Source organism: Tachyglossus aculeatus, chromosome X1 (assembly GCF_015852505.1).
Source record: "Tachyglossus aculeatus isolate mTacAcu1 chromosome X1, mTacAcu1.pri, whole genome shotgun sequence".
In the NCBI taxonomy this organism is placed as follows: Eukaryota; Metazoa; Chordata; class Mammalia; order Monotremata; family Tachyglossidae; genus Tachyglossus; species Tachyglossus aculeatus.
In genome coordinates, this window is record NC_052101.1 from 103,199,132 (window position 1) to 103,213,858 (window position 14,727).

General features: G+C 42.8%; 1 protein-coding gene and 1 long non-coding RNA gene across 3 annotated transcripts in view; one reads left to right on the top strand and one right to left on the bottom strand.

The window, feature by feature from the left end:
- The window catches only part of CRBN (cereblon), a 41,171-nt gene extending 40,697 nt beyond the window's left edge, over window positions 1–474 (top strand). For both annotated transcript variants that reach the window (XM_038772300.1, XM_038772301.1), the window contains exon 11: window positions 189–474. In XM_038772300.1, the coding sequence (XP_038628228.1) occupies window positions 189–372 (184 nt within the window). In that variant the 3' untranslated portion in view covers window positions 373–474. The remainder of the gene's footprint in view (window positions 1–188) is intronic.
- A 2,576-nt stretch (window positions 475–3,050) lies between these two features.
- Window positions 3,051–7,637, bottom strand: LOC119950193. The gene is made up of 3 exons (XR_005457339.1): window positions 7,600–7,637; window positions 4,821–4,908; window positions 3,051–3,781 (listed from the first exon to the last, which is right to left on the bottom strand). It is a non-coding gene; the product is annotated as an uncharacterized LOC119950193 (long non-coding RNA).
- Window positions 7,638–14,727: the final 7,090 nt, after the last annotated feature.

Sequence of the window (14,727 nt, forward strand, 5' to 3'; positions counted from 1 at the left end):
TTGAGCGATGGCCATTTCTGTATAAATATGCAGTTCAGGATTCACTCAGTTCCAATGAACAGTTGGATTAATGGGTTACTGACATGTAGAAATTTCCACTAAAAAAATACATATATGTAGGTTAGGGTTTTTCTTCCCCCAATAAAAGACCAAAATGATCTAACACCGAGCCATTTACTTTGTCATAGGTATGCGTGGACTATAGCCCAATGTAGATATTGTGGGAGTCATATCGGTTGGAAATTTACAGCTACCAAGAAGGATATGTCTCCTCAGAAATTCTGGGGATTGACACGATCGGCTCTTCTGCCCAGGATTCCCGAATCAGAAGATGAAACCGGTCAAGAAATAGCACCGTTACTTTGCCTGTGACTCTAATTTGCTTCGAACCTTATTGTCTCTAAACCAGATCTCTTCTGAAAATTAATGTTTCTTCAGGTATATAATGAAATAAAAGGCATCATTACATTGAGACGTGATGGATGTGGAATTGTGATTTCCAGGAGCACCAGTAACTGAAGATTTAAATTCAAATTTGATAATAGCAAGGAAAAGAAGCGATATGGCAAATAGTTTAGGTTTCAGGAATACCAAGACTCTTGGTAAACCTGCCACTGCTCTGTATAATTTAAAAAAAGAAACAAAACCATCAGTTTTGCCCAGTTAGGGTAAGAAGATGCTGGATGTTTGCCAGGTAAAGACATCTTGCAGAATGTCACTGATGTTTCCAAGTATGTGAACTACTGAATTCCCATCTTGCTTAACAATGTGAGAGAACATTGTTGTTTGTGATAGTAGCAATGCTATTGTAGTTGCAGTGCTGTAAGTGGCAGAAGTGAATCACCTATGTATGGTTCTTGCTGCTGAAGGGTACAGTGTTCCCCTTGCTAGGGAGATTGGATCATATAGAGGAAAAGGCCTTTTTCCCTATCCAGTATATATTTCAGTTATTGGACATGTCGATTTATAAATCTCTTGCATTTTTGAGTAGTAATGCTAAATGTACAGCTCAGAATCGCTCTCCCCCCCACCCCATACACCCACCCCACACCCCCATCCCAATTAACTTTTCTCATTTTCTACAATATATTAGTGAATTTTGAATAATACTATGAAATCCATTTCCTTTTAGTATTTGGTGAACTCTAACTCTGTTCCCTTCAGTTGATTTGCTTTATATGTGTACTATTTTCGGTAAGATGATTTTAACGCTTTTAATGATGTTTTGGGGAGGGCGGGGAGTAGAAGAAATCCTGTTGCTCGTTTGTCTTTCCACACTTATTGCCTTCATTTACTGTATTATTTGGAGAGAGGAATGAGTTGTATAAATAAAGCAGGCCTCAAAGGCAGGTTTTTCTTTATGAGACACTGTGAAAGTAGACATTAGGTATGGGTGCCAAAAAGATATCAGATTTTTTTAGAATGCACTTTGATGGTAGAATCCAAAAGTGACAGAGCTGTCCATGACTTCTTTCAGAACAGTTTGGTTCACTCTTTATTCCAAGTATTTTATAAAATGCCTCTAGAGCTATTTCCTGGCATTTGTAAACAACGAAAAATGTATTGTGTTGTGTTGTCTCCTGCACCCCCTTTAATCCGTCATGTTTAGGTAGTGTCACTCAGTCAATGGTATTTATTGAACGCTCACTGTGTACAGAGCACTGTACTAAGCACTTGGGAGGCTACGATACCAGAGTTAGTAGACACAATACCTGCCCACAAGGAGCTTGCAGACTAATTACTGATAGGTTATTCTAATAAAATGTAAAAAAATGTATTTATGATAGGTGACTAGTGGCAACACTATGAAGTAGTAATTTTGAAATTATGACTTTAAATGGAATACTTAGAAATTGTGATAAACGAAAGTAAGGTAAGTTGAAGATTTTTGGAATATCCAACCCGTAAAGGAGTCTTTAGAGTACTAGTGACATAATGGCAGAGGTTTCATTTTTGGCCCCTTCTACCACTATGCTTACGGACGTTTTGTTGTTCATGCACACAGGTTCATTCGAACTGCCCCAGCTCCTAATAAAATTCCTAATAAAATGCAAGTTGTGTTCCTGAGAAACCTCACACTTTATTGCTCTCCTGTCCCGTCGCTACACGCAAGCAGTTTCTCCGTGGCACACGGAGACCTAACAGGCTCGCGCTTCGGAAGAACGTTCCCTAATTCCTGTCGTCGTGTTAGCCAAAACTTGTCTTGCCAACCTGTGCTATGGCAGAAATGAGTTTAGAGGAGTGAATCTGAATAGAGAAGGAAATTGTTCTTTCTTAAAAGGTTTTCTGAGCTCTGGTGTTATTTCAAAAACCAGTCTTGAAAATCAAAATTTGTTCAGCATTGTAAGGAGAATGAGAGCAAGGACAAGTTTATTTTCCAGGCTTAGAGAAAAGTGTAGCTTGTAACATTCACCTATTTGGGATGAGGGATATTGTAAGGTGGATGTTGCCTTTGGTTTATACCAAACACAGTGTTGGTTTTAGTGGGTTGTTTTGTTAGGTTTCTACGGGATTGACACAACTAAAATGTCACACTCACAATGTGTGGCATTCTTTGAGCATGCAATATGCATATTTTTTTTGGTATTGTGTGTTGGTATATACAGTATATTCAAGTGAGATCAGTTCAAGATTATAATTGCGCTGTCCCATGGGTCTAATCTCTTCTGTGGTGTGTTTGCAAATACAAAGCTCATGACGTTTTCTATGATTAAAGAAATGAATTTGCAGATTCCTTTGTGGTTCAAGAATAATTGAATTGCACTTGTAAAAACACTTAATATGTACGTGTTGTTTTATAGAATTCGTTGGGGTACTTCTGTCTGTGATTTTTTTTTTTTTAATGATTTGAAAAGCAGCCTTTAACTGTTGGGAAGAGGAAAGTAGTTGAATATTAAAACTATGATGTCAAGTGAAAACAAACCGTCTCACACTGAAAAGTCATCTAGGCCGGTCACTACTAGGTTCATCACGATGAAAGTATTTTAATTGGAGATTTTGAGAGCCTTTACTCTCTAAATTTCATTTTATCAATCGATCAATCACTGATATTTATTGAATGCTTATTTCCATAGTACAACAGTATCCCACCAATCCCCACCCAACCTGAGCTCACTCTTTGTAGTAGTAACAGAATTATGTAGTTTGGAAGTGTCTTCCTTGGTAGATTTGGTGACGGGGAAAAACCCTTGAAAAGCTTGTGTGGTTTTTTCGGAGTATGTAGTGAATTCGTTTTTAGGTGGTTTTATTCTGCACTGTCTTTTGCGTTTTTTTTATAATGATATTTTATACATTTAATGTTTCAAGTTTATTCCGTTACTAGATTTTCATCAGGCTCTGTAAACTTTGCCAAGCTGCAGTTAGAAAGCACACCGATTTAACTTTGCCTTTTGAAATCCATCTCGGAATGTCTTGTTGCTTGCACACATCTGCCAGGAATACATCTCTTTCGGATAGGTTTCAACTCTTCAATAAAGCCCTAACATCACGTTTGTGACTTCCGATGTACAGAAGCGGGGTGAAGTTATTTTTATTGCTTTGAAAATTTCGCTGTCTTTCAACGTGACATCCGCGAATACTCAGTTTGCCTCTACCACCTATGCCCTACTTCTCCAGGGTCATCACTGGGAGAGAAACGTGGTCCTAGAGAAAGGTTTAAATGAAATAAGCCGCCTGTCACCGGGAGCAGGAGCTACGTGTCCGGGTCTACATAAAGCTGTCTTGATCGTCTCCCAGGCACGAAAACCGGCGGCTCGCTTCACAGGTACGCCTGCGGAATGAGCTTCAGGCGAGAAAGAAGGGGTTAGAACAAAATGCACGAGGGCCAAAGTCATCCAAAATACCCGGTGAGTGGCCAGCAACATAAACCTGGGGATTACAGATAGGTTTCCTAACTTTCTGCAGTTTCACCCGCCTTCTCCGACGAAGAAATCCCACCGTGGCCAAGTAGTTGTAAGGGTAGTAGTATTTATTAAGCACACTATACCGAGCACTGGGAAATAAATACATGGTTGAGAATTAAATAGGGTCCCTGATTCTCTAGGAACTCTAAGAATACGATGGAAAGAAGTTTGGCAGAGGACACAAATAGAAAAGATGATGCTGATGGCATTTGTTAAGCAGTTACTATGTGCAAAGCACTGTTCTAAGTGCTGGGGAGGTTACAAGGTGAGCAGGTTGCCCCACGGGGGGGCTCACGGTCTTCAGCCCCATTTTACAGATGAGGTCACTGAGGCATAGAGAAGTGAAGTGACTTGCCCAAAGTCACACAGCTGACAATTGGCAGAGCTGGGAAAGATGAAGTAATATATATTTTACGCATACAAAGCCCTCCCTCACCCCCACCATGCAAAAGACTGTGAAATAATTCTAGAAGGCTGGGGGCCTGAGCTCAATATAATGGGTGTATGGTCTTGTACTTTCATTCATTCAATCAATCATATTTACTGAGCGCTTTTTTTCTTCCCCTCTCGCAGCCCCACAGCACTTATGTACATATATGTAATTTACTTATATTAATATATTTTAATATATATAAATATATTTAATATATTTTAAATATATTTTAAATACATTACACATATATTTAAAATAAATTTAAGATCTTTTATATTAATATAAATAAATGTCTGTCTCTCCCACCAGACTGTAAGCTCGTTGTGGGCAGGGACTGTGTCTGTTTATTGTTGTATTGTCCTCTCCCAGGCGCTCCGCACACAGCAAATGCTTAATATAGAGGATTGAACGAATGAATGAATTTCAGATTAGTTTCAATTACAACAGGAACCACATTTGTTGTGAACTCCAGTCTAGTGGTTTACCTTATTGTCCTTAGTATGTTCTCAGCTTGGTAACTTTTTAGACTGGAAGCATGAAAAGCATAATCTCCTCAGCCCAATATTTTCAGGACTAAAAGGAATCAAAATAAAATCAGAGCAAAATAGAATCTATAAACTGCAGTACAGTCCTCTCAGTTTACCGCTGCTCAGAAATTATATTTCTAAAAGCTAACATTTAAAGAAATGCCTTGCATTATACAACCCTTTTCTAAAAGCTTTGAGATCATTCCTATCTAGGTAGGAATGTGGAGATCTGTAATGGCATTCATTCCATTGTATTTATTCAATTGTATTTGAGCACTTACTTTGTGCAGAGCACTGTAGTAAGCGCTTGAGAAAGTACAATACAACAAAATCCTGGATCTGCCCATTGCCAGCTGTGTGACTTTGGCCAAGTCACTTCACTTCTCTGAGCTTCAGTTCCCTCATCTGGAAAATGGGGGATTAGGACTGTGAGCCCGCCGTGGGACAACCTGATCGCTTTGTAACCTCCCCAAGCACTTAGAACGGTGCTTTGCACATAGTAAGCGCTTAATAAATGCCACTGTTATTATTATTACTATAAAGTCTGGGCGTCAGAAGGACCTGGGTTCTAATGCTGCCCCCACCACTTGCCTGCTGTGGGACCGTGGGCAACTCAGTTCACTTCTCTGGGCCTCAGTCACCTCATCTGTCAATACTATTTATTATATTTTGTTAATACTATTTATTTTGTTAATATGTTTTGTTGTCTGTCTCCCCCTTCTAGACTGTGAGCCCACTGTTGGGTAGGGACCGTCCCTATATGTTGCCAACCTGTACTTCCCAAGCGCTTAGTACAGTGCTCTGCACACAGTAAGCGCTCAATAAATACAATTGATTCTCAGCTGTGACCATGGGCAAGCCACTTAACTGCTCTGTGCCTCACTTACTTCATCTGTAAAACAGGGATTAAGACTGTGAGCCCACGTGGGACAGCCTGATCACCTTGAATCCCCCCCAGTGCTTAGAACAGTGCTTTGCACATAGTAAGCGCTTAACAAATGCCATCATTATTATTCTTGCCCCACAATTGCTGTCTTTGCACCAGCCCTGCCCCAGCTCTTTCCCATCCGCTGAAGCCCGTATCATCTGCCTCCACCATTCATTCAGTCAATGGTATTAATTAATTAATAATGACATTTGTTAAACGCTTACTATGTGCAAAGCACTGTTCTAAGCGCTGGGGGTGATACAAGGTGATCAGGTTGTCCCACGTGGGGCTCACGGTCTTCATCCCCATTTTACAGATGCGGTAACAGGCTCAGAGAAGTTAAGTGACTTGCCCAAGGTCACACAGCAGACATGCAGTGGAGCCAGGATTAGAACCCATGACCTCTGCCTCCCAAACCCGTGCTCTTTCCACTGAGCCACGCTGAATGCAAAGCACTGTACTAAGCACTTGGGCGAGTACAAGGGACTGTGCGCTCATTGTGGGCAGAGATTGTCACTCTTTATTGTTGTATTGTACTTTCCCAAGTGCTTAGTATATCAATCGTATTTATTGAGCGCTTACTGTGTGCAGAGCACTGTACTAAGCGCTTGGGAAGTACAAGTTGGCAACATATAGAGACAGTCCCTACCCAACAGTGGGCTCAAGTGCTCTGCGCACAGTAAGAGCTTAATGAATACGACTGAATGAATGAATGCAGTACAAGATGAGAAGCAGCATGGCTTAGTGGAAAGAGCCCGGGCTTGGGAGTCAGAGGTCGTGGGTTCTAATTCCAATTCTGCCACTTGCCTGCTGTGTGACCTTGGGCAACTCACTTAACTTCTCTGTGCCTCCGTTCTCTCACCTGGAAAACGGGGATTAAGGCTCTGAGCCCCACGTGGGACAACCTGATTACCTTGTATCTACCCCAGTGCTAAGAACAGTGCTTGACACATAGTAAGCACTTAATAAATACCATCGTTATTATTATTGTTATTAGAGAAGCAGCGTGGCTCAGTGGAAAGAGCCCGGGCTTTGGAGTCAGAGGTCATGAGTTCAAATCCCAGCTCCGCCAATTGTCAGCTGTGTGACTTTGGGCAAGTCACTTCATTTCTCTGTGCCTCAGTTACCTCATCTGTAAAATGGGGACTATGACTGTGAGCCCCACGTGGGACAACCTGATTACCTTGTATCTACCCCAGTGCTTAGATAGTAAGCGCTTAATACCATCGTTATTATTATATCACAATAAAAAGGCACATTCTCTACCCATAGTTATTCACTGCCTCCCCCAGACCCCACCTCCAATCTGCACATAGTAAGCGCTCAATAAATACGATTGATGATGATGATGATGATGAACCACTTTGATCCACCTAGGTACGGTGACTAGCCACATCGGGGTGACAGAGTTTCAAACTACTACCGGGAGTTTGTGGAACCCTCTCCCTGGATACACTGATACAGTTTTCTACATTGTGAGCCCGCTGTTGGGTAGGGACTGTCTCTATGTGTTGCCGACTTGTACTTCCCAAGCGCTTAGTACAGTGCTCTGCACACAGTAAGCGCTCAATAAATACGATTGATTGATTGATACTCCCCGATCCTTTTTCCTTCTTTGGTTATATTAGGCTCATGCGACAAGACCCATCACAGTTTTCTGATTCCGGGTCTAATTGTTGGCCTTATTACGCGCTTAGTACAGTGCTCTGCACACAGTAAGCGCTCAATAAATACGATTGATTGATTGCTCACCCAGCCCCTCTAGGGTCGGTAGGGCCTGGAGCCAAGTGTTGGTCTCTTATCGCTCACCTCCAGCGCTTCACATTAGAGAAGCAGCGTGGCTCAGTGGAAAGATCCCGGGCTCTGGAGTCGGAGGTCATGGGTTCAAATCCCAGCTCCGCCACTTGTCAGCTGTGTGACTTCGGGCAAGTCACTTAACTTCTCTGGGCCTCAGTTACCTCATCTGTAAAATGGAGATGAAGAATGTGAGCCCCCCGTGGGACAACTTGATCACCGTGTAACCTCCCCAGCGCTTAGAACAGTGCTTTGCACATAGTAAGTGCTTAATAAATGCCATTATTATCATTATTATTATTATTATTCACACATTCCTCCCCTTGGGTCTTGACCACCGATCCCTACCTTTGGCAAACTGTGCTTTCCTGACTCCATCTGTACTTCCCAGGCGCTTAGTACAGTGCTCTGCACACAGTAAGCGCTCAATAAATACGATGATTGATTGATTGATTCCCCATCACACCAGCCTTCTAGCAGCGGGTGATTCATCTTAACCCTTGGGCGTGAGTGTGGGCAAGTTGGTTAGCCAGAGCAGTAACAGAGGACAGGATCAGGGAAGAGAAGCAGCGTGGCTCAGTGGAAAGAGCCCGGGCTTCGGAGTCGGAGGTCATGGGTTCAAATCCCGACTCCGCCAACTGCCAGCTGTGTGACTTTGGACAAGTCACTTAACTTCTCTGTGCCTCCGTTACCTCATCTGTAAAATGGGGATTAAGACTGTGAGCCCCCCGTGGGACAACCTGATCACCTTGTAACCTCCCTAGCACTTAGAACAGTGCTTTGCACATAGTAAGCACTTAATAAATGCCATTATTATTATTTATTATCAGGGGTGGGTGACAACCACGGACCAGGATGACGGCACATCATTATTTTCTGGGGACCTCGCATTTACTTTTAGCAATGCATAATAATAATTACGGCATTCGTTAAGCACTTACTATGTGCCAGGCACTGTACTGAGCGTTGGGGTGGATACAAGCAGATCAAGTTGGACACAGCACAGTCCCTGTCCCACATAGGACTCACGGTCTCAATCCCCATTTTACAAATGAGGTAACTGAGGCCCAGAGAAGGGAAGTGACTTGCCCAAGGCCACACAGTAGACAAGTGGCGGAGCCAGGATTAGAACCCATGACCTCCTGCCTCCCAAGCCTGTGTTCTAGACTGTGAGCCCACTGTTGGGTAGGGACCGTCTATGTTGCTAACTTGCACTTCCCAAGCGCTTAGTACAGTGCTCTGCACACAGTAAGCGCTCAATAAATACGATTGAATGAATGAATGAATATCCATTCATTCATTTTGTTCATTCATTCATTTTGTTAGTGTGTTTGGTTTTGTTCTGTCTCCCCCTTCTAGACTGTGAGCCCGCTGTTGGGTAGGGACTGTCTCTATGTGTTGCCGACTTGTACTTCCCAAGCGCTTCGTACAGTGCTCTGCACACAGTAAGCGCTCAATAAATACGATTGAATGAATGAATAGCCATTCATTCATTTTGTTCATTCATTCATTCTATCCATTCATTCATTTTGTTAGTGTGTTTGGTTTTGTTCTCTGTCTCCCCCTTCTAGACTGTGAGCCCGCTGTTGGGTAGGGACTGTCTCTATGTGTTGCCGACTTGTACTTCCCAAGCGCTTCGTACAGTGCTCTGCACACAGTAAGCGCTCAATAAATACGATTGATTGACTGATTGAGTGATATCCACTATGCCATGCTGCTTCCCCGATCCCCCTTACCCTTTTCTGGGGCCCTCCACTCACCTGCACGGTTTGAACTTACAGGCCAGAAGTATGAGTTCCAGTGCGCAGAAGCACTCCGATCTTACGGCGCATATAGCACCATAACGGTATCATGACAAGCAGGAAGACCTGCAGGGCAACGAAAACCACTCTGTTGCTTTTTGTTTACAACTATCAATGACAATCACTCCCAACAATCCTATAAAACAATCCAACACAAAGCAAAATGTTCTTCGGATCCTGGAGCCCCATATTTACCCAGATGACGCTGATGCCAAAGTCTCTGGACCGGCTGGTCGGGTGGTAGCTTGTACTTCCCAAGCGCTTAGTACAGTGCTCTGCACACGGTAAGCGCTCAGTAAATACGATTGAACGAATGAATGAATGAATGGTGGGAGCATATTCCTTTCCCCGAGGTTTTACAACCGGACTTTGGGAGGCAGTTGAACGCTGATCCCTTTGCTGGACCTGGTTCCGCAAGCCAATGCGTTAATGGGTTAAAACCTAGGGAGGTAAAAATCTTAACCATAGCACTGTTGGGCAGGTAAGTGACCGGCAGCATCATACAGCCAGATACAATTAATAAAATTGGAAATAACTGCTCTTTCCCCTAAATATTTCACAATTATTCTTATTCCACAATTAATCTCAAATTATTCTTTAAAAATATTCTCCACAATTTAACAACTGTTTCCATTTATTATCCCTTTGTTACTCTCCAGATCCTTAGGGTGATGCCTAAAACCTTCCTCAGTCCTTAAAAAGGAAACACAATTGCGAGGATAGGAAACACAATGGCGAGGACAAAGTAAAATGCAGGCGTTTTCTTTTACATATGTATAACAGAGTGACAAACATTAGTCTGCTTCTAGCCCCATTAGCCAGGCTACAGTAGACACAACATGCAGGCTTGCACTGCTGTAACCCTTAACATAATGGAAATTTTATATTAAAGACAATTTGAACCCAAGAGATCGATGTAACAAGCAAAAATGAACAAATAACCATTTTTAATACATTTAATTTGTAATACTCTGCAATCAAATCTCTCCTTTGTGTGCTGTGGTCCCCTTATCAGACTTCTTAAGATTCACGGCTGATAAAAGTCTCTCGGCTTAATTCTGTTTTAGTTCCTTCTTATGAGGTGTTTTGAGAGTTGGGGTTTTAGGTGGACTTAAAGTCCCTTTGTCAAATAAGGAGATGTCTGTCCCCTTGCTGGGTCCTTTCCCCAAGAAATTGGTGGGACCCAGTAGGCCTCCCGGCGTCTAACAAATTCCTTTATCCCCATTCACAAAAAACCGAAATTTTCATTCCAAATTTTTATTCCCATTTACCCAAAATGATATAAGGAACATGTATTTTCTTTAACCTCTCTTTTTTTCTTTTCACTACACATTGTTAGTTCCACAGTGAACACATCAAGCAGCGTGGCTTAGCGGCAGGAGCCGGGGCTTGGGAGTCAGAAGGTCATGGGTTCTAATCCCCGTTCCACCACTTGTCTGCTTTGTGACCTTGGGCAAGTCACTTCACTTTCTCTGTGCCTCAGTTCCCTCATCTGTAAAATGGGCATTATGACTGTGAGCCTCCTCATGTGGGACAACCTGATGACCTTCTATCTCCCCCCCAGCGCTTACTTGGCACATAGTAAGCATTTAACAAATACCACCATTATTATTATTATTATCAAAGGCAAGTTTCTTTGTTCAACCTATCATTTTTATACCAGTCGGATATAAAGATGAAAGCTGGCTTTCGACTTGCTCATTTATCTTTTTACCAATTTAACAAAATCTAATGCGGTAGAATTTCAGAAACAGTGATTAAATCACCACCCCATACAGGCATTTCTAGCCAGGAAAGCGATTTCAAATTCTCACCCAATCACCTCCTTTGCAATTTCACACTTAACTATTTGATTGAGGAAGCCAACCCTCTGCTAGAGGGAGGTGACTTCTCTCAAGCAAATTCCTTTTTGATCGTCTAAACCGATAGATCCAGCTCCCTAGAGGTTTTCTTATTCCTACCCCCATGCCTTAGCTGCAGATTTCCTGCAACTAACTAGGTGATTTAGGAATTGCTGAGAGAAGGGAAACAGCTTAAAACCATTAGGATGACTCAACCTTTGGAGCTACCCATCCCTATTCAGTTCTTTGTGCAGAAACGCTCCGGGCGTAATAATAATAATGACATTTTTTAAGCCCTTACCACGTGCAAAGCACTGTTCCAAGCGCTGGGGAGGTTGCAAGGTGAGCGTGTATATAGCTATAATTCTATTAATTCTGTTGGTATTGACACCTGTCTACTTGTTTTGTTTTTTTGTCTGTCTCCCCCCTTCTAGGCTGTGAGAGCGTTCTTGGGTAGAGACCATTTCTATATGTTGCCGATTTGTACGTCCCAAGCCCTTAGTACAGTGCTCTGCACCCAGTAAGCGCTCAATAAATACGATTGAATGAATGAATGAAAGACACCCTAGGGAGTTTGGTTGTTTTTTGCGCAGAATTTGTAATCGGATCCTTTTCTTCCTGACACCTAGCGCTGAACTAAACCAGCTGCTAATGGCGTTGAGCACGGAGTTTCTTTCAGAGGAAGAAGTGTACAGCAGGGTCATATGTGTGAATAGAATACACCACCCAAAGTTTTTTGCAGTTTGGGCACGGAGGGTACCGCTCACCGCCATCCGAAGTGGATGTTAGGGTGCCCGAGGTGACTTGCCAATCAGAAGGAGAGAGAAAAGTAGACAAGACAGAGAAATGACAAGAATACTTTCCTAAATCCCACTGACTCTGGTCAATCTTACTTCCTTTAGACCCTAATGCACGGATGATGAACTATTATCTAGATCAAAGTTCCATCTGTTTAGTAGGGTTATCCAGGACATAAAAATTCCATTTATCTAAGACCTTTCATTCAATTGTATTTACTGAGCGCTTACGGTGTGCAGAGCACTGTACTAAGCGCTTGTGAAGTACAATTCAGCAATAAAGAGAGACAATCCCTGCCCACACCGGGTTTACAGTCTGGGGGTGGGGAAGACATCAAAACAAGTAAACAGGCATCAATATAGAGTTACAGATACACATCAAAACAAGTAAACAGGCATCAATATAAATAGAATTATAGATATGTACATATATACAATAAATACGATTGATGATGATGATGAAATAGATAAATAGAATAAATATGTACAGTCAGTCATTGTCGTATATATTGAGCGCTGACTGTGTGCAGAGCACTGTACTAAGCGCTTGGGAAGTACAAGTTGGCAACATATAGAGCCGGTCCCTACCCAACAGCGGGCTCACAGTCTAGAAGGGGGAGACAGACAATGAAACAGAACATATTCACAAAATAAAATAAATAGAATAAATCTGTACAGTCAGTCATTGAATCGTAGTTATTGAGCGCTTACTGTGTGCCTCTCCATCCCCCTCATCTTACCTCCTTCCCTTCCCCACAGCACCTGTCTATATGTATATATGTTTGTACGTATTTATTACTGTATTTATTTATTTATTTTACTTGTTCATATCTATTCTATTTATTTTATTTTGTTAGTATGTTTGGTTTTGTTCTCTGTCTCCCCCTTTTAGACTGTGAGCCCACTGCTGGGTAGGGACCTATATGTTACCAACTTGTACTTCCCAAGCGCTTAGTACAGTGCTCTGCACACAGTAAGCGCTCAATAAATACGATTGATGATGATGATGATGATATACACAACTGCTGAGGGGAGGAGGAGGAGCTGAGAAGGGGGGCTTAGTTTGGGAAGGCCTCTTGGAGGAAATTAGCTTTCAGTAGGGCTTTGAAGGGGGAGTGATTGTTTGGCGGATTTGAGGAGGGAGGGCATTTCAGGCCAGAGATAGGATGTGGGCCAGGGGTCGACGGCGGGACAGGTGAGACCGAGGCACAGTGAAAAGGTTAGCACCAGAGAAGCGGAGGTGTGTGGGCTGCGATGTAAGTTTTAGGTCCATAATGAATATACCTAATAAGCCAGAGTTTCCTTCGGCAGGAGAGGTACCTCTTTTGATTTTCCTTTTCCCATTTTCCTGAGGACTGATGCCTCCCGACACCTCCCCGACATCCTGCATCTTATTTAACTGCAGTCTTACGGCCTGGCTCCCCGGGCCCCGAAAACGTTTTGCATTCACTCCAACTGTGCCTTCTGCTCTGTAGGAGAAGACATGGAAGGGATGTAGAAATGGAAAGAGACACACAAGGGGAAGCTTTCAATTGCTTGGCTTATGGGGTTCCACCAAGCCCACCAGCTCTCAGATGGCGTGCTTAGCTAGAGAAGCAGCGTGGCTTAGTGGAAAGAGTCCGGGCTTGGGAGTCAGAGGACGTGGGTTCTAATCCCTCCTCCGCCACTTGTTTGCTGTGTGACCTTGGGCAAGTCACAACTTCTCTGTGCCTTAGTTCCCTCATCTGTAAAATGGGGATTAAGACTGTGACCCCCACATGGGACAACCTGATTACCCTGTATCTACCCCAGGGCTTAGAACAGTGCTTCACACCTAGTAAGCGCATAACAAATACCATCATTATTAATATTACCATAGTAATAATTATTATTATCTGGTTTGTCTCAGAACTGGTGGAGCAATTCGTAAGCATTCAATCGCACAACGTTCATACAATCAGTCACACAATTTTGCAGCTTAGTACAGTGCTCTGCACAGAGTAAGCACTCAATAAATACGATTGAATGAATTTACCAGCCCTGCTGGTGGGAGAACAATTAAATCCAAATCCTCCTTGTATTATAAAATGGACCAAATTTACTCACTTGCGTCTGACGTACCTTCCGCCAAACGGTCGAGTGCCGTACGCTCATTTGGTCAGACGGCCGCAGTCCCTCTCTCTGAGCCCCAAAAGATATTTCAAATGGTCTGTTACCGGTTTTGCTGTGCCTGGGGATCACTGAGAGACGAACTGCTCCACACCGTTGTCGAGCGTTCTCATCCGAGTCCCGCCTCCAAATTACTGTGGAAGAAAAACCTCATGAACTCTAGGTTGTGTTTAACAAGGTTATGTCAGAGAAAAGCTTTACTACTAGCGCTTCTTCCAGCACTAGTAGGGAGAGGCGGTTAAGCGGCAGAGATTCCCCTGCTAGTCAAGGCCAGCTCAACTTCAAGCAGTGCAGTTTCTTTATAGACCATTGGCAAAGCAGTCGTAATGATCCGAAGAATACAAGAGAAATACTTTAGGATAGACAGCAGTAAGTCCCTTGGGCATTTTCCGTTCAGTCCCGGACCTGCTCCCTTCTAGGTGATCTGATACTGATAAACAGGGTCAAGGGTCTTGATTACTCAAGGGAATCCTTTCATCTTGTCTCAAATCGAGCTCGATTTGGGTCAATCAAGTCATCAAGCTATTTGACTCAAATAGCCAGGCTTGGCTTGAG